General features: G+C 38.4%; 1 protein-coding gene across 4 annotated transcripts in view; it reads right to left on the bottom strand.

Annotated features, from left to right (window-relative positions):
• Nucleotides 1-20,938, bottom strand: part of FGD4 (FYVE, RhoGEF and PH domain containing 4) — a 214,691-nt gene that overhangs the window by 134,734 nt on the left and 59,019 nt on the right. The window contains exon 1 of one of the 4 annotated variants that reach the window (XM_059402873.1): nt 14,123-14,279. The exons of the other annotated variants lie outside the window; for them this stretch is intronic. Coding sequence (XP_059258856.1) covers nt 14,123-14,132 — 10 coding nt within the window. The 5' untranslated portion in view covers nt 14,133-14,279. Of the gene's footprint in view, nt 1-14,122; nt 14,280-20,938 lie in introns of those variants that run through there. 4 annotated transcript variants of the gene reach the window in all.

Here is a 20,938-nt window from a genome sequence, read left to right as displayed (position 1 = left end):
GCTTATCTAAAGATTGCAAACACCTGAAAATCCATCGGCAGATCGATTTTCAGGTGTTTGCAATCTTTAGATAAGCTATCTAGCTGATCTCTGGCTAGCTGAAGCAGTCTCAGCTTGCTACTTCTCCGCCATCTTGACTCCTCCTAATTTGACTTTTTTTGCAATTAGTTTTTAAAACAATGGTTTAGAACAAATATGTAGGCAAAGGAAACAATGGCAAAAGCTTTTGCACAGCAAAGGAAACAGTCAACAAAACCAAAACACAGCTGACAGAATAGGAGATGATATTTGCAAATGACACATCAGATAAAGGGCTAGTACCCAAAATCTATAAAGAACTTATCAAACTCAACACCCAGAGAATGAAAAATCCAACGAAGAAATGGGCAGAAGACATGAACAAACATTTCTCCAAAGAAGACATCCAAATGGCCAACAGACCCATGAAAAAGTGCTCAACATCTACGGCATCAGGGAAATACAAATCAAAACCACAATGAGGTACCACCTCACACCAGTCAGAATGGCTAAAATTAACAAGTCAGGAAATGACAGATGTTGGTGAGGATGCAGAGAAAGGGGAACCCTCCTACACTGTTGGTGGGAATGCAAGCTGGGGCAGCCACTGTGGAAAACAGTATGGAGGTTCCTCAAAAAGTTGAAAATAGAGCTACCCTATGACCCAACAATCACACTACTGGGTATTTACCCTAAAGGTATAGATGTAGTGATCCAAAGGGGCATTGCACCCGAATGTTTATAGCAGTAATGTCCACAATAGCCATACTACGGAAAGAGCTCAGATGTCCATCAACAGATGAATGGATAAAGAAGATGTGAACACACACACACAAACTCAGGAATATTATGCAGCTATCAAAAAACCTCCAAATCTTGCCATTTGCAATGACATGGATGGAACTAGAGGGTGTTATGCTAAGAGAAATAAGTCAATCTAAGAAAGACAATTATCATATGATCTCATTCCTAAGTGGGAATTTAAGAAACAAAACAGAGGAGCATAGAGAAAGAGAGGAGAAAATTAAACAAAACAAAACCAGAGAAGGAGACACACCATAAGAGACTCTTAATCATAGGAAACAAACTGAGGGTAGTGGGGGGGGGATGGGGGAAATGGGGCAACTGGGTGATGGACGTTAAGAAGGGCATGTGATATAATGAGCACTGGGTGTTATATAAGACTGATGAATCACCGACTTCTACCTCTGAAACTAATAATACATTAATTAATTGAATTTAAATAATTTTTTTAAAAAATGTATTTGCAGGGTAAAGAGCCTATTATGAGCAAAAGAAAATAAGTGAAAACAAATAAAATAAAATGGAAATAAACAAATGGAAATTTTCTGCCTAGTTTGCAAGGGGTTAAGATGATACAGTAACAAATCTGGTCTGATTTGATGGAAGTAAATTTTTTTTTAATTGCCCATCATTCCTCTCTTGTGGTTAGCATTTGAAAGAAGTACTTTCCTTTCTAGGACTTGCTACCATATTGTAAAGAAAACAATTATAAGGAGGATAAATCTATATCAGGGGTCTTATATACTAGTCATTTTCCATGCACGTCCAGCCATCAGATAGACTCAGGTCTAACAATGCGTCAGGATTTTTTTTCTTAAGTAGGCTCCATACCCCATGTGTGTCTTGAACTGATGACCCTGAAATCAAGAATTGAGCCAGCCAAGCACCCCACAGGGATATTTTTATTTACAATCAGAAGAACAATGTCATAGTCCAATGTGAATAACGGGATCCAATTTTTCACATCATTAGATTATCTACTGCTGTCTTCCATAGGGTAATATTCCCTCTCCTTCCAAATCCTTCACTTTGACTCTAAAACCCACGCATTGGGTCCTAGTCTGTTGCTCTCCCCATTCTCCATTTGTACCCACATTTTTTTTAAAAGAAGTGATTCATTTAAGTTGGAATCTAGATGTTTTAAATTCTTGGGTAAGAAAATTCCAGAAATATATGAAAGTTGAAGACTCTTTACAGAGAGTACCTATGTCTAATATAATATACATTTCTGCTAATGTAATAATTATATTAATTAATTACATTAGTAAATACATTTAAGTTACATGTTTATGAGAGGGTTCAATAAGTGGAAAATGGGATAAGAACAAAGAATGTTATCTAAGCAAGACATTAGGTTTCCACAGTTTGCAAAGTGCCAACCTAAACTCTATAGGTAAGAAAAAGGAGACACAGGCTCCTTTTTCCAAAGGAGTCCTCAGCATGTTTAAGAAACAGTTTTACCTCTGGTGCAGGGGTGAGAGCAGGTATGGTGCTAACAAGATAAAGCAGTGATAGGGGCACCTGGGTGGCTCAGTGGGTTAAAGCCTCTGTCTTCGGCTCAGGTCATGATCCCAGAGTCCTGGGATCAAGCCCCACATCTCATCGCATAGTGCTCTCTGCTCAGCAGGGAGCCTATTTCCCTTCCTCTCTCTGCCTGCCTCTCTGGTTAATTGTGATCTCTGTCTGTCAAATAAATAAAATCTTAAAAAAAAAAAAAAAAAGGTAAAGCAGTGATAGATTTATAGTGCTAGGGAAGTGGCAAAGATACATCACACAAATGTCATTCCATAAAATTATCAAAATGATCAAAATGATGAATTCTTTTATTTTAAGAGACTGAGATAAGGCCAGAGTGAAAATGACAACCCAGGTTTTGTGCTCGTAAAACTCAAGGCTCAATAATTACCACTTATAGCTCAAAAAATAAATATCCTGAAAGATAACCCATGCAAACCACTATTACTTTTGATCAAATTTATTCAAAACTATTGAGCTTAAGTTGTACAGGATTTCCTTTGTTAGGAAGGAAAGCAAATCCTGCAAAAATAATCAACCGAACCTTTATTGTTGAAACCTGGAGATTTATTTATGGCCTATCTGGTCTTATAAAATCAATTCTCTCAACCTAGCTTTATCTTTCTATCATAAGCCCAAACCCCAGAGAGGAAAGTATTGAAAAGAGTAGCCAGGCTTTGTGAGCAAAAATCCTCTAAGACTAGGACTGAGGTAAACTCAACTGTGAACATTGGAAGGTGTGTGTGTGCGCGTGTGTGGTATGTGTGGCAGGAGTGTGTGTGTGAGGGGATATACGTATGAAGATGCACATGTGGGGGAGAAGGGTGTGTGTGGCACATAGGACCTAACAGCATATTCTGAAAAGTTTCTTCATCTGCCCTGTAAATTATTTCTAAATGCCCTGGGTTCTTTTCTTAGGCAACCAGAGGATAACTGGCTGAATGGGGGGGTGGGGGGCAAATCCTGGTTAGTTAATGCTGTGAATACAGACTGCCGAATTCTGGGCAAGATGGGATGGAAGGATTAAACTTCTTTTTTTTTTTTAAATTTATTTATTTGACAGACAGAGATCACAAGCAGGCAGAGAGAGAGGAGGAAGCAGACTCCTTGCGGAGGCTGAGATCAAGACTTGAGCCGAAGGCAGAGGCTTTAGCCCACTGAGCCACCCAGGCGCCCCAGGATTAAACTTCTTGTCCCTAAAATATTAGTGGGGTGACTTCGGAGCTCCAACCTGAGCTTTGAGACTTGCATCTAAGAAACCTAGGCACAATACTTGGTACCTTCCTCTCAAGAAGTTCAAGATCACACAGGTGAACTCTCTTTGAATACCTGGAAAACTATGCAGGTCTAAGATGTTTTAATCATGTTTGAAAGTAGAGTGATGGGACACATACACAAACAACTGTTTACTCTGTGAGCCAAGAAGAGCATTTCTTGTCATGAAACACACACACAGACACACACACACACACACACATACACTTAAAAGTTTCTTCTAAAATAAAAAACAAAACCCCTCTCAGCTTCATTTTCTTGTCAAGCTGTCCAATCTTGCTCCTTTCTTTCTCATTTGCACTTCTCAAAAGGTGAGACCTCTACAGTCAACTGCTTCCACTTCCTCAGCTCACCTCTGTCTGACCCACACGCACTGACCCTGCTCCCATCAAGATCAGCAGGGACATTCCAGTTGCCCAACCCGCAGGTTGCACTGTTACGTTCCCGTATCCCTACACTGTTTTTCCTGCATATGTCTGGCTGTGCTGACCTTGTGCTTCTCTGACATTCCTTCCTCCCGTGCCACCTCACTACCACCTCTCCTGGTTCTCCAGGACGCTCTCCTGCAACTCCTTTCTTCTCTTGTATCAGCAACTCCTTCTCTACCTTCTCCCTCTTTGGTCACAACCAATTAATCAGAGAAGGTCAGTAAATGTTCACTGAATAAATTCATAAAACACATCCCAAGCAAATGTGCTTAGATATTATACAGCAATTCATGGGCAAAATATGTAGTTATCAGTTCAAACATGGACCCCATTAGCAGAAGAGAAGCTTTTCATCCCTTTATGTAAAAAAAAAAACACACACACACAACAAAAAACCAATGTAAACGATATCTTACTGAGCATAGAGCAGGAGGTGGGTCAGAGTAAAGGTCTTAGCAGCCGTCATAATAGTCCGCCCAACAACTGTACAGGAATTTAAATACTTCCCAACCACATTCGGATGCCAAACCTCATTCTTGTTTCAGATCCTCTGTGCTTGCAGTTCCCTCTGCCTAGCACATTTCCCCAAATCTTCCTCTTGCTTCCGTAACACACTCCATACAAGTCTGCGCTTAGATGCCATGTCACTTCACAACCCTATCTCTTGTGACTTTCTACCGACCCCAACACCTTCGTCTCTTTGTTGCTTAATAGCACTAATCACTGCCCAACATTAAATGTTTGTTCTTTTTCCACTCATTTTTGGGTTCCTACCCTAGATGGTAAACTCCATAAATAAGGAGCCTTTGTTTTGTTTACTAAGGACTCTTCAAGGTCTGGCCCAAAGTAGATGCTCATTACATCTTTGCTGCAAGAACAAATGAAAAGAATAAAAAAGGGTAGGGACTGAAAGAAGACCGCGTAAAGATGGGCTACACCTCTGTAACCTATGTGGGAAGTGGCCATGAAGCCAGGTCCCTAACACATCTGAGTGAATGGGAGTGGAAATAGGTGACGAATTTCTGAAGCAAGTTGAGCAGGTATGTTTGCTGGTCTTAAACAAGCAGGCAGTAAGCCTGTATCTAGGACTAATGATCTCGACTCATCAGGATATCACACTTCGTCCAGGACAAATGAGGGGGCTCAAAAGAAAGATGGCTAGCAGCCCAGGAGATATAAGGGATCCTATAGAGGTCACTAATATCCTAGATGCTTTCAGTGGGAAAAGTGAAAAAGAGACGTCTGCCTTAGCAAAACTGTACATCAAGGGAAATTTTTTTAACTTTCTTTTGGCACTTTCCTATTTCTTTGGTCTCCTACAGGGTGGCTGGACAGTGACTGGTGACTTTGACACCAGATCTCCATGTTCCCTGGCTATGACCCGGACTTTACCTCACAACACAAACCTGGCAGTCATCTAAATCCTAATCCTATTCCAGTGTGATCACACTATGGGGTTTTCCTCTCAAAAACAGCAGAGTCGGGGCGACTGGGTGGCGCAGTGGATTAAGCCTCTGCCTTCAGCTCAGGTCATGATCCCAGGGTCCTGGGATCGAGCCCCACATCGAGCTCTCTGCTCAGCGGGGAGCTTGCCTCCCCCTACCCCCCCCCCCCCCCCCCCCCCGCTTCCTTATTATCTCTTCCAAATAAATAAATAAATAATCTTTAAAAAAAAAAAAAAAAGAAAGAAACAGCAGAGTCAGCCAATCTTGGAGTTGAAAATAGCTGGCCAGTTCGTAAGCCTCCAGTTACATTCTCTTCATACATCTCCACCTTCACTGCCTTGTCCCTGGAGAGCAAGGCTGCCTCTGTTTAAGGCCAAAGGCTGATGTTTAACTGACTGAGAACCCAGGCACCAACCCCAGAAAAAAAATTTGTTAAAAAAAATAAGCAAAAGGCAATTAAGCAGCTTACTCTCACTACCTTACTATCTCTGGATAACCCCTAATTACTGTTTTGCAGTACTTATTCTGAACTCTTTTCTACACATTCATATATCATACAGATGTATATAACAAAAATGTTTTATTTTTACAAAAACAATGTATTACATATCCTGCTTTACCTGTATGAAAAATTATAGCAATTTCAGATATGCACTATGTTAACATGTTTCTAAGTGTATTTCAATAAAAAGTATGGCTTCTTTTTACTTTTTCTTTTTCTTTTTTATAAGTAGGCTCCACACCCAACATGAGACTTGAACTCAGGACCTTGAGATCAAAAGGCACCTGCTCTGAGCACCAGGGTGGCTCAGTCTGTTAAGATTCTGCCTTCAGCTCAGGTCACCATCCTAGGGTCCTGAAACCAGGTCCTGTGACAGGCTTCCAGCTCAGTGGGTAGTCTGCTTCTCCCTCTGCCCCTCCTCCTTCATGCTCTCTCTCTCTCTAATAAATTAAAATCTTAAAGAAGAAAAGTGTCACATGCTCTACTGACTGAGCCAGCCAGCCTCCCCCACCCCCAAAGTACAACGAATTTTAACTGCTATGCTCACCGTGAAAAAAAATTCTATTTTTAGTTAACTCTTGCAAATATTACTAAACAAAAATATCTTAATGACTAAAAAGCAATGTATTTTTACAGATTAAGAAATTACAGAAATAAAATTAAAATCACCTATAAAGCAATCATGTAGATATAATCATGACCAATATTTTGATGCCTTTCCTTTAAAACATTCATATAATACACATCAGGATTGGAATTTTTCTAAATATTGTGCTCTTTAAGAAATTATATGAAATCATTTAGGGGCACTTGGGTGACTCAGTCATTAAGTGTCAGCCTTTGGCTCAGGTCATGATCCCAGGGTCCTGGGATCGAGCCCTGCATCAGGCTCTCTGCTCAGCTGGAGGCCTGCTTCTCCCACTCCCCCTGCTTGTGTTCCCTCTCTCACTGTATCCCTCTCTGTCAAATAAATAAATAAAATCTTTTTTTTAAAGAAATTTTTACGAAAATTTTTTTAAAAAAAGCAAACTCTTCTTAATAAAATAAAATAAAATAAATAAATAAATAAATAAATAAATAAATAATTTATTCTTAATTATGTCAGGGTAGATGGGGTTAAAAAGGTGACTTTGTGAGGCACCTGGGTGGCTCAGTTGGTAAAGTTTCTGTCTCTTGATTTCAGCTCAGGTCATGATCCCAGGGTCGTGGCATCGAGGTTCCTCCACCCCTGCCCCGCCCCATTAGGCTCTGTGCTCTGTACAGAGTCTGCCAGAGATTCTCTCTCCCTCCCCCACCCCTCCTTGTGTGCTATCTCTCTTAAATAAATAAAATCTTTTTAAAAAGTGACTTTGATATATAATTAAGCTATTTAACATGTTGTAGTGGTTGGTACAGCTAAGGAACATAATTTCTGTTACAGTCCAATAAATACCAGTATAGTCATTTCAAGTTTCTTCAAATAAACAAAACTTTCCACCCAAGAAGAGTTGCCTCCCAATTCAAAGGAGACTTATTTTCAGCTGATGTACCATTTTCTTCTGTAGGTTAAGCTAATTTATTGTGCAGAGTTGCTATCTGACTTTCTAATAAGGTTTCTAATAGTCTCCTAAATGCTGTTCACTTTGGAGGATTTTTAACTGTTAGCTGAATAATGTCTCATGCAAGATGAAACTCATGAATTTTAAGCAGCAACTGGAGTGCTATAATTTGATTCTTTCTTTAAAAATGGGCAACATAGGGGCGCCTGGGTGGCTCAGTGGGTTAAGCCTCTGCCTTTGGCTCAGGTCATGATATCAGGGTCCTGGGATTGAGCCCCACATCAGGCTCTCTGCTCAACAGGGAGCCTGCTTTCCCCCAACTCTCTCTGTCTGCCTCTCTGCATACTTGTGATCTGTCAAATAAATAAATAAAATCTTTAAAAAAAAAAAAAAAAACAGGGCAACATAGGTGCACCTGGGTGGCTCAGTAGGCTAAGCCTCCGATTTCGGCTCCATTCATGATCTCAAGTCCACTGAGCTCCACATGGGGCTCCATGCTGACTCTCTCTCTCCCTCTGTCCCTTCCCCACCCACCAAAATAAATAAAAGGTTTTTTTCTTAAATGGGCAACATAGTGTTCAACAGAACTGTAATGCTAGGAAACACACACACACACGCTGCCCTCCACCATCTGCCCTTTCCAGCCCGCCCCAAACTGCCATTGCTAGGAAGAGGATCCACATTACTTTTGGTTTAACTCATGACTGCAAGATTTATGGTTTTAGGTTAAAGGATCATGTCTGGGACCAACACAGCCCACACTCACACCCAACATGATTTATATGTTCAATCAAGGAAACCCTGAGGCCTTCCAAATCCTATAGTTTCACAAACACAAGAAATTAAAGTGCTTTCATTTCAGTAGGGTGTGCACATTTTCTGAAATGAACTAGATCAAAGTTCAGTTCCTTACTAAAGAAAGGTAAAGAATTGTAGGGTTTCTCAAGGGAAGAAATTTCTCTACTTAGTATTGAGTTATCCAATCAATTCTATTTAACAAACATTTCCCAAGAATGTTATGTCACATGCAAATAAAGAGGTTCGAAAGTTATTCCTTGCCCTCACAGACCTCATGGCCTAACACAATGGTTTCTGGGTTCAGCAACGTCATGTTAACATCATTATTTCTGAAAATTCTGAATTGCCAGTTCAAATTCTTTAGTAGGTTGTATGACTACTCAAATTCCTATTTCTTCCCATTTGTTTTGTTTCCTCAGTTTGTCTTTCCTTTTTTTAAAAAGGAAAATTTCTGTTATTTTTAAGATTTGAGAGAGAGAGAAAGATTGAGAATACAGGAGTTGGGGGGGAGGGAGGAGAGAAGCTCAAGCAGACTCCTGGCTGAGCAAGGAGACTGCCACAGCCCCAATCCAGGGCCTTGATTGAGATCATGACCAAGCCGATATCAAGAGTCAGCCATTCAACTGACTTAGACACCCAGGGGCCACCTTAATTTGTCTTTCAAAGAAATTTGTGTATTGCATCTAAGTTGCTCATAGTAACTACTTATCCCTTTAATATCTATAAGAAACCTGATATTGGAATTGTTTTTTATTCTTGATCAGTCTCAACAGTGATTTATCAATCTTACTATATTTCGGAGAAACATTTTGTTGTATTTTCTCTCTTGTCTGTTCTCTACTGCATATTGTTCACTTTCATGTTTCTTATGCCTTTCCTTGTATTTACCGTCACTGATTCTAAAACTTCTTTCCTAATATAAGCACACAAAGCTGCATATATCTTTCCATTTTTATAGTTTTCTTATGGCAGAAAAGTATTCCAATACCAATTATTCCATCATGGCCAGAACCCAAAATCCTTCATGGATGCTTTCTTTGTGCTTACTTAAAAATCAAATTAAAAACCAATGAAACCAAACAAATGAGGGGGGGGGGGGGAGTTCCCCACTATGGGGAACATGTATGTTTATCGAGCAAATATAGAACGCATCAGAGAGTACAGCTAAAGAACTGTTTTCGGTGAATGAGTCCTGTGATTCTTGCTTTCAGTCCAGTGAGAACTATAATCCAAACCTCCATAGTTTTCCGTGTAAAGAAATTTAGGTGAAAAGTGCAGCTAGGAAGACTTTGCCTCAAAAAAACCCATACACTGCTCCCACCTAGCAAAGCAAAGCCACTTCCTTTTCCTGCCCCGGCAGTGATATATACCCAAATGGCTGCCATTCTGTCAATAAAAACCTTTCCACAAGTGGCAAATTCTCTACTCTTTCCTACAATGTGTATAGGGCACTATCCTAGGTGAGGCTAGAGGAAATAGAAAACATGGCCTACACTTGAGACAACTTAAGGAAAGCCATGAAGAGAATTTAAGATGGTTTGGATTCTGGAAATGTCAAATGTCAGAATTCTCCCTTAAAATTGTGTAACAAAACTGACATTGAGAGACAGTAGGCGAAGGACAGTCTTTTCAGTAAATGGTGCTAAATCCACTTAAGATCCACATGGCACAAAAAAATAAAATCTTGACCTTCTACCACACAGCTTTTACAAAAACCCATTTCAGAAGAATCCTAGACCTAAAAGGTTAAACAATTATAAACAAGCAATAAGCTTCTAGAAATACTATATGAAAACACCTTCACCACCTTCAGATAGGTAAAATTTTAAAAAAGAACACAGAGACCTAACTTTAAAGGATGTAACTTAAATTGGACATCATTGATGAAAGGGCACCACTAATTATAAAAATGACAGCATTAAAGCAAAAACAAACATTTGTAACTCGCTGTCCAAGGAACCATATCCAGAATACACAAAGCACTCAGACAAAACAATCTGATTTTTTTTTAATGGGCAAAATTCTTGACTGGGAACTTCAAGAAAGAAGGTCTCTAATAAGTACATAAAAATCATTAATCATCAGAGATATGTAAATTAAAGTCAAACAAAATAATATCGTTAGACACCTGACTAAAATGTTTTAAAACCAGCAGAAAGTACTGGCAAGGAATTGGAATAACTAAAATATTCACACACTACAACCACTATGGAAAACTTTTAGGCTAGCATCTCCTAAAGCTGAATATATGCATACCCTGTGACCCAATAATTCCACCAAAAGACATGTACATAATGTTCATAGCACCATTCAGCATAATGATCAATGTCCATCCGTGGAAATAAAGACCTTTCAAAATGAACAAAACTACTGCTACAATGTGTAATGGACTGGACACAAGCTTTGGAAACAAATGATCCTGGACACGAATTTCAGCCCTGCTATTTCTCATGTAATACTAAATATGTAGACATGAGTACATAAACCTGCTTTCTCCATCTGAAAAAGAGGGTCATATCAACTGTCTTACAAGATTATTCTTATAATTAATCTGAGGATTAAAGGTAATATGCACATAACACAAAACACTATGTCTAATAGGTGCTCAGTAAACATTTTCTAGGATTTAGGAAATGGAACTTCTATCAGTCAGGATCAATACCAGAATTTTTAATATATAAACTCTCTTCCTATGAAGATAATGTTCCATCTGACCTGCCAAACCATTTGTAGCATTTCTAAGTTGCCAACTCAGTCACTGGTAAAACTACACAAGAATCAGTTCATGGCATTTTATTACTCAGCTACTTCATGAACCCATATGCAATTGCAGCTGTCACCTCTAATGCCAGAGGATCAAATGAGTTGGAAAGATTAAACAAATGGGCAGGAGAAATGTCAACTAGTGCATACACTGGACAGGAGTCCAAATGGTTCAGTTACAAATTTGATCCTTAGAAACTATGCACACTGGATGCACACTCTGAAGAGAAGCATATGTAGGTTAGGATGTCTGAAAAACAAAAGAATGAAAATGGGACAAAACGCCCCTTAGTACTACTGCGGTTTTCAGCCCAATTCTTAGTCTACTTCAGTCTCAAAAATAAATCTATTCATACTTGTCATTAAAGACTAAAACAAACAGGTGCTACAATAAATCTCACATTGACGACTTCTTAATGTAAGAATGTGTGTGTGTGTGTGTATAAGGTCTTGTATTTAGTAGCAACCAGATCCTAAATTTTAGTTATAATAAATATTAAGAGAAATGACTATTCTTTTTTTTTTTTTTTAAAGATTTTATTTATTTATTTGACAGAGAGAAATCACAGTAGACAGAGAGGCAGGCAGAGAGAGAGAGAGGGAAGCAGGCTCCCTGCTGAGCAGAGATCCCGATGCGGGACTCGATCCCAGGACCCTGAGATCATGACCTGAGCCGAAGGCAGCAGCTTAACCCACTGAGCCACCCAGGCGCCCGAGAAATGACTATTCTTAAGTATAATATATATTCAGTAAAATTTTTACTCATTTATTAAGAAAGGTTAGGATATTAATTTATATTGCCGTCTAAACTAGGAAGGGGAAGGTGGAGGTAGGGCAAAGAAAAAAGAATAAGTCTCCTGAAATCTTGAAATCAAATTTCTTTATCCAAAATAGTTTCTTGAAGAGAAAGGTCCAAAATTTCATATTTTGACTGTAGTCAAATAATAGCTAGTTCAATTCCATTAAAATTTATCATCGGGCCTATCAAGTTTTAAAAAGAAGATACATTAAAGAATTTATGAGTAATTCAAAGTAACTCTATACTCAGTTCCAGTCATTCCACAAGAAAGGTCAGAACTCTGTCTGACCAAGTCAGTGACATAGGGGCTCCGTAAGAAGGGAATGAAGAACAAGCTTTTTTTTCTTCTGCGGATGAATTATCAGGAGAATCCCAGGCCACTTCTAACCTAGTGAAACAAAGAGAAAAACTCTGGCCAAAGCCCTGTAAATCTGTTTTTCTGAGGCACATCTTCATAGCCCTTACTTAATTTATTTTGTTGCATGGATCTAGTCTTCCATTCATAGGATGTTGTGCATCTAAGAATCAACCTTAGTTAGGGAAGTCCTCTTTTAGTTTTCCTCAGTGATCCATTTATTTGCAAAACTGTTACAGATTCCACTCCAGTTTGTCTCTCTAAAGAAAGCAATGTCATCCACATTTGAAAAACAGCTAGCACAAGGCTGTCTGCCACACAGAAGCAAAAGCTGAAAAAAATGTGAAATCCATAGTTTAAACCAATATGGAACCCAACACATTTGTTTGAAATCCTAATGCAATGTTTGCGAGTGCAATTCAATTGTAAAGTGCAATTCCCACACTTTGCAAGATAGTCTTCTAATTTAAAATGATGGTATTCTCAGTTACTTTTAATCCAAAATCTTGAAAAATTTTAAATATCTAGGACATCTTAACTAAATTAATGTAGTTTTTAATGGAACCATACAGTTACTGAATTTTTACTAAAGATTTTTAGTAACAAGAAGTAATATAATGTTACATGGGAATGGAGAACCATGATTTAAAAATCTACATAAAATAGGACCTCAACTTCACAGAACAAAGAGGAAAAACACCTCAAAATTTTAGTTGCACCTTGATGTTTATCTTCTTTCTTACTAAGAATAATCTTTTTAAAACTTTTTTTGAATAAAAACATTCAGTAGCTTTTCAGTTAAATACAAAAGACCATGAGAACATTATTTAGCCATAATGACAGAGGATCAAGTCAACTAGAATTCAGACTCTAGCATGTAATTTCAAGAAATCCTTAAATTTGTACATGATCAGTGTACCTTGCTAATGTTTTAGAAGTACAGGGAATCTGGGGCGCCCGGGTGGCTCAGTGGGTTAAGCCTCTGCCTTCAGCTCGGTCATGATCTCAGGGTCCTGGGATCGAGCCCCGCATCGGGCTCTCTGCTCCGCAGGGAGCCTGCTTCCTCCTCTCTCTCTCTGCCTGCCTCTCTGTCCACTTGTGATCTCTCTCTGTCAAATAAATAATAAAATCTTAAAAAAAAAAAAAAGAAGTACAGGGAATCTTGGGGCGCCTGGGTGGCTCAGTGGGTTAAGCCGCTGCCTTCAGCTCAGGTCACGATCCCAGGGTCCTAGGATGGAGTCCCACATCGGGCTCTCTGCTCGGCAGGGAGCCTGCTTCTTCCTCTCTCTCTTTCAGCCTGCCTCTCTGCCTACTTGTGATCTCTGTCTGTCAAATAAATAAAATCTTTAAAAAAAAAAAAGAAGTACAGGGAATCTTATCCCCAAATAATTGATGACTAAGAGAACATTAACTACACAAATAAGTTCTAAGAAATTGATTGGAGTTTTAAGAAATTGACTGAAGTATAGCTTTTATGTATTAGAAACAGAAGGAAGAACTGGATATTAGAAATAGTAAGAGGTTGTAAGTCTCTGATTAGAAGGGTCAACAGTTTCACTCAAAGCACAGCTCACCTCCATCACTCTAAGGGCACACTGTTATGCTATAAATCCCAGGGAGAAGGTCCATTACCTCAAGGTATTAGACATGGACCATAAAAAAAAAAGAAAAAGTACACCCTCATGCTAAAACCACACCATGAAACCATTCTAAACAAGAGCCATGATAATTTTAATAGCGACAAATTACTTGTCATTTAGTAGTAACCAAAAGACAAATACCAGTTACTTCATCTACTCATATACTTTGTATATTAAAAGTTTCAAATGTTTTTAACCTGAGATATTTTAGAAATAGAAATTGCAAAAATAACAATACTCACAGCCCCCCATAAAGGACTTTTTTCCAACAACATCCAGCAGTGCCTTTTATTCTTCTGATTAATCATACTTTTTTCCTGCTTGTGGAGCAATTATTTGGATCTCTGATTTATGGGTAAAACCTAAAAGTCTGTATTTAGACACCAGACACGCACACATCTTCTGTCTGACATGGTGAAGAACTAACTAATAGGAAGTGCAGAGCTAGGTTTCATAACTTTTCTAGCACTGGTGTAGCCTCAAAGATCTACGCAAGTATAGCATTTCAAAATTCCATGAAGGTATTTCAAAATGTAGTGAGAGAGTTCTACGGTCCTGGGTTGGAATGGTAAGGATGGGGCCAACGGCATGTGATTTTACAGCAGTTATAGCCTATAGTTTCATAACAAACTCTCCTTTAAAAACAGGCTTTAAATGGTCTTGGGATTTTTTTCACATTCATCAGAAAGTCATAAAGAATGCTGAAAAGCAAAACACAGTGAAATAGTGTTTATGCCCTCTGTTTCCTGAGCAAAAGGGCCTTCTATTTCCTTCCTAGGTTACCTAACAATGCCAAATAACTTCATAAAAACATCAGAATTTTAGAGGAGGAGCGTTACGAATGAACAAATTTCTCATCCTTGCCAGATATTATATCAGAAAAAATTACTGATTAAAGTCAATGCTTTAGTTAATAAATCATAGACTTCTCAAGACACTTAATGATTTATCATGTGAATTCAACATTTACATAATAATCCAAATGCTAATTTGCCTTTCATGTGATATTCAGATATTGTCAGAATCAAACTTTAATACTGAGGGTCAGTTCACTTTTGCTGTATCACTTCTTCAAATTACTGTATCTCTGAAAGAAAGACAAATTGAAAATAGCATACTACCTTAAAGAGCTTGAAAATATGTGAGGAAATTCTGATGGATAGAAAAAGCATTTCATGTAGCTTATCAACCAACAAGTAGAAGTATAGAGGAAACTACTTGGAGACACTCATTAAAATCATGAAGTCTTAGGAATTTAGAAACCCTCCCATTGTATGGGTGAGAAAACAGAAACCATAGGTGTCAAGGTAGATGTAGCCATACTGATCTATTAGGGAGACAAGCTATATATAATCCAGATCTTCTGATAGATTTTTTTTTTTGTATGATTTCCATAGAATTATATTTCTTTCTTTTTTTTTTTTTTTTAGAGATTCCATTTGTTTATTTGAGAGACAGAGATCACAAGCAGGCAGAGAGAGAGAGAGAGAGAGAGAGAAGGAAGCAGGCTCCCCGCAGAGCAGAGAGAGCTCGATGCGGGGCTCTATCCCAGGACCCCGGGACCACGACCCAAGCCAAAGGCCTTACCCACTGAGCCACCCAGGCGCCCCACCATAGAATTATATTTCTAAATTAGTTCTTAAACATGCTGTTATCCAGTAGAATATTCCAAGGATTGGCGATTTTAAGAGCTAATAAGCCACCTGCAACAATGTCTTGCTTTTGATAAATATTATTATCAGCTTTGAAAGCTGAATTCTAAGAAGTGAAAGGTACAGTAAAGAGACATGACATGTTCACATAGTGTGGATACCAGCAAGGTGAGGGCTTCACCAAGCCAAGCCATCATCCCCACCCAGATCAGTCAAGGGTTGGGGTGTCCTCTGCAGAATGAGGGTAGGTTTTATACAGGAAGTGCTGGTATATGTACTTAGGCTCCAGTGATGAAGTCAAATGAGGATGTCAGCATTCTTGGTTCCCTTCAAACTGACCACATGCCAGTAAACTTTTGGCTAAAACTGCAACTGTCCTCCTCCGCTAAGTGTACCAGGGCCAGAAGGATCCTAATGAGTAGGTTGGCTCTGGTTCCCGACATCTTTTTCACTGTTTTAGCAGTGTGGTAATCAAAGAAAAAGAAAAATCAAAAGCAAGTATTTTCTGATGATCTGACCCTGTATATTGTAGATTTTTATATGTCTTTATAACTAATTAAGACTCTTCCTCAAGGTTCTTTCAGATACTATGTGGCTATAGTTGTAGAAACAGGTTACAAAAATTATACTGAAATAACATTTCTCTCATAAATGTGTGGGGGTTGTTCAGTTTGCTGCTTATATTTTGGTCTACTGGATTTTTTTATAAGAACAGATTTATCTTGGGACGCCTGGGTGGCTCAGTTGGTTGAGCAGCTGCCTTCAGCTCAGGTCATGATCCCAGCGTCCTGGGATCGAGTCCCACATCCTGCTCCTTGCTCAGCAGGGAGCCTGCTTCTCCCTCTCCCTCTGCCTCTGCCTGCCGTTCTGTCTGCCTGTGCTCTCTCTCTCTGATAAATAAATAAAATCTTAAAAAAAAAACAAAACAGATTTATCTGTCTTAGCTTCAAATCAAGATTTGCTCTGTTTAGTCATTACTATATACAGCACTTAAATTTGAGAATGGCTTTAGAAACCATGATATTAACCAATCTATTACAAAGCTAAAAATTAGTATCCTACCTCCAAAAACATTATCTAAATATTTAACTAAAAATACACCTTTATCATGATCCCAGGGTCCTGGGATCAAGTCCTGCATCGGGCTCTCTGCTCAGCGGGGAGCCTGCTTCCTCCTCTCTCTCTCTCTCCCTGCCTGTCTCTCTGCCTACTTGTGTTCTCTGTCAAATAAATATTTTTTAAAAATACACCTTTAAAAAAGGACAATAACAAGGCTATTTAACTGTTCCTAACACCATCATTCTGTTCCATGACTTGATAAAATTATCAGTAACTAGAGCTGTTTACGTATGTGTCCTTCTCAAGAAAAACCTGACAAAGAGGTTTTTTTATAGCCCCATTTTACAGATGGTGAAAGTGAGAAGTCAAGTTAGGCAGCTTTCTCAGAGACTGAGTGGCGGAGCTGTGATTCAAACCCTGCACTGTTGAATTTCAAAACCTGGTCTCTAAAATCCAAAATGTCTACTTAGTCTCCCAAAGCTTTCTTGAAGTTATTAACCTTGGATGGAAGAAGAAAAACTTTCACCCTGAGTTTTCTTGTATTCAACTCCAAACTCGAAAACTGAAACGGTCTGTACCTGGTAAACTTCTGCTTTCTATTCCATGTGACCTTTTCATAACCAAATTCCTCAAAACTTTGTATTTAATCTACTTGTAAACCAATAGTTTTACAAAGGATCCTCCTTTTGTATACCTCAGCCCTTAGTTCTCTCAAGCAATAGTCGTTTTAGCTTAGTTTGCTCATTGGTTAGGAGAATGAGAAGAGTACATTTGTCATTTTCTCAAGGCCACTCTGAGCCAGAAATATAATTCTGGTCTAAGGTCTGGTTGCTAAACCACGCTTCCTCTGCAATGGTAAGCTACTATTGGTAGACTGGTTATTAAGAAACAAAAAATAACAAGAAGCATGGGATATTTAAAATACTTATTTTGCTGATCTCTTTCCCCTAACTTGTCCCTCCCCTCTATTTTGCCCATTTCCTATATATCCTGTATTGTGATTATGGAAAGAAACTGCAACTGCTTTGGCAGATAAGGAAAAAAAAAAAACCTTACTCCTATTTCAAAAATGAAGCAAAGTTTCATTTCCTTTTCTTATTAAAATATGGGATATAGCCTCAAGAAGTTTGATACTTTCAAGAAGTGTCATGTTAAATCCATTTCTTCTATCTAAATTTTATTGATGCAGAACATGATCTTTAATATATAAATTTAAGACAGTACACTAAGAAATGGGTTGGTACCCACACATATGGCAATCAGCACTGTTGAGCTGGTCTAAATCAGCACTGTCAATTGAATTTCTGTGGCGACGGAAATGTTCTGTATTGTGTAATATGAAAGTAGTCACATGAGCACCTGAAACATGGCTGGTGTGACCAGAGTGCTAAAATTAATTTTATTTTTGTTAATTGAAATTTTAAAAACAACCAGTGGCTAATGGACAGCATAGGCCTCAGATCTGGGTGTCTTTTCAAATTTTTATTTTGAATTATAGACTCACAGGAAATTGCAAAAATAATACAGAGAGGTCCAGTTTCCCCTAATGATTACATCATATTATATAACTATAGTACAATATCAAAACCAGGAAACTGACATTGGTACAATGTGTGTGTTTAGTTCTATGCCACTTTAACACTTGTATAGACCTGGGTAAGCACAGTCACAATCATGATACTGAAGGATTCCAGCATCACTAAGAGCTCCCTCATGCTACCCATTTCTAGTCATCAACACTTTCTCTTCACTGTCCCTAACTCCGGGCACTCACTACTCTGTTCTCTCTCATGTTGTCATGTTTACAGAACGCTCTATAAGTGGAATTACTCAGAATGTGACTGTGACTCTGAGACTGGCTTTTTTCACTCAGCATAATGCTTGAGGCCCTTCCTTCCTTCCTTTCTTACGATTTTATTTATTTGACAGAGGAAGACAGCAAGAGAGGGAACACAACCAAGGGAGAGTAGGAAGGAAAGAAGGAGGTTCCCCGCAGAGCAGGGAGCCTGATGCGGGGCTTGATCCCAGGACCCCAGGATCATGACCTGAGCCAAAGGCAGATGCTTACCCGACTGAGCCACCCATGTGCCCCTCTTGTGGCCCTTTCAAGTGCTTGAATATATCAATAGTCCATTCCTTTTCTTTCACTGGGTAGAATTCCATGCTGTGGTGATACCACAGTGAGTTCAGCCATTAACATAACAATTTAATGTTCATTGACAACAGTTTTTGACAATTACAAATAAAACTGCTATGAACATTCGTGTACAGCCTTAGTGTGAATCTAAGTCTTCATTTCTCTGGGATGAATGATCCGGGTATGACTGAGTATCATATATGATGAGTGTCCACATGAGCTTATTTTCACTTGTTAACCTGAATGTTTTTGTGGTGTTTGCCCATTTTCTAATTAGGTTTTTAGGGTTTCTTTCTGTCTGTCTGTCTTTCTTTCTTTCCTGTTCTTTTTTTCTTTCTTTTACTCTTCAGTTTTGAGAGTTCTTTATACACTCTAGAGATCTTTGTCACATATAGGGTTTTCAAATACTTTTTTCCAGTCTATAGCTTGTCTTTTTGCCCTTTTTAAAAGTCACAGAGCCAAAAGATTTAAACTTTGATGAGGTCTTATTTATCAATTTTTTTCTTTTATGGTTTTTATGCTTTTGGTGTCATGGCTAAGAACTTTTTGCTGAGTTCTAGGTCTAGAAGATTTTCCTCTTAGGTTTTCTTTAAAAAAAGTTTCACAGTTTTATGTTTTACATTTAGATTGATGACCTACTTGGAGTTAATTCATGTATTCAGTCTAAGGTTTAGGTGGAAGTTAATTTTGGTGGGGGAGTCCATAGATATTCAATTGTTCTGATACCATTGTTGAAAGGTTCACTGTATTTGCACCTTTATCAAGAATCATTTGGCTCCACTTGTGTGGGCCTAATTCTGGGTTCTCAATTCTGTTGCACTGACCTATATGTTTATCCCTCTGGCAATACCCTAGTCTTGGTTACAGTAACTATATCACTTCTTTTTTTTTTTTTTTTTTAAAGATTTTATTTATTTATTTGACAGATAGAGAGGAGGAAGCAGGCTCCCTGCTAAGCAGAGAGCCCGATGCGGGGCTCGATCCCAGGACCCTGGGATCATGACCTAAGCTGAAGGCAGAGGCTTCAACCCACTGAGCCACCCAGGCACCCACTACATCACTTCTTAAAATTAAAGTGATTCTCCCCACATTATGCTTCTTTTTCAAAACTTTTTTTTTTTTTTAAGCTGTTTTGGTTACTTTGCCTTTCCATGTAAATTTTAGAATAATCTTATCTACACCTATAAGAAGTTTTGCTAGAATTTTAGCAGGAATGTTGTTAAACCTATATGTTAGTTTGGGAGAACTGTCATCTTCATTGTATTGACAGTCTTATATCCCCAGAACACAGTATGTCTCTCCATTCATTTAGATTTTTATTTCTTTCATCAGCACTTTATAGTTTTCATGGGTATATCTTTTAAAAGCAAACCTAGAAGTGACCTAGAAATACCTTATAAATGACACCAAAATACAAAGGGGGTAGTCTACACAGGTTTTGGAATCCAGCGTGAACTGAGCTAACTAAAGTTAATAACCAAGAATCACACAAACACAAGTTCACTTGGGGCAAATAAGCAGATTTTGCTGAAAGACTGGCTTCCTATCATTTACAAAGAAATAAAAGGGCATTATAGGTAATTCTGCAATTAAAACAGTACATAGGACACACTGGAAGTTTAAAGGATGGAATATCTACCTTCCTATTACAAGTAGCACTTCTTCCCTTTCTTGATGTTATTTTTTCTAGGTATCAAAGCTGTGTATTACATGTGCAGTAACACTGCAAGATGGGAGCTCTAAATTACACATTTGCAAAGGTCCATTCCAAGTCCTACAGTATTTTATGAATTATATTTTTGAAAAGTGATAGAAAATAATGCTTTGTGAACATTGCTGCTCAGAGATCTACAGAGGGCGGGTCAAGTGGAAAAACTTCTGTTGAATAGTAAGTGTATGTAACTATTTGGACAATCCATAAAAGCTGCAGGGAAAAGTGAGATACAAGAAAATTTTGAAGAGATTAAAATTATTTAGCCCAGAAATGAGAATTCTGTGAAAATACCTGTAAGGTAATTAGGAAGTTATGCACCTACCCAAGGGAAATGAACAACTTAAAAATATACACAAGAATACATTCTTAACAGCTGTAGTTCAAAATAGAACACAGTAGATTGTACAAATAAGTAAGGTCCTATTCATGATGAGTATAATTGTGAAGTGTATTTGTGAAATAGGAGAGCACCACAGTAATTCAGACCAGTGTATGA

Source organism: Mustela nigripes, chromosome 6 (genome assembly GCF_022355385.1).
Source record: "Mustela nigripes isolate SB6536 chromosome 6, MUSNIG.SB6536, whole genome shotgun sequence".
Classification (NCBI taxonomy): domain Eukaryota; kingdom Metazoa; phylum Chordata; class Mammalia; order Carnivora; family Mustelidae; genus Mustela; species Mustela nigripes.
The sequence above is the reverse complement of the archived record's forward strand: the minus strand, read 5'-3'. Positions and strand labels throughout refer to the sequence as shown.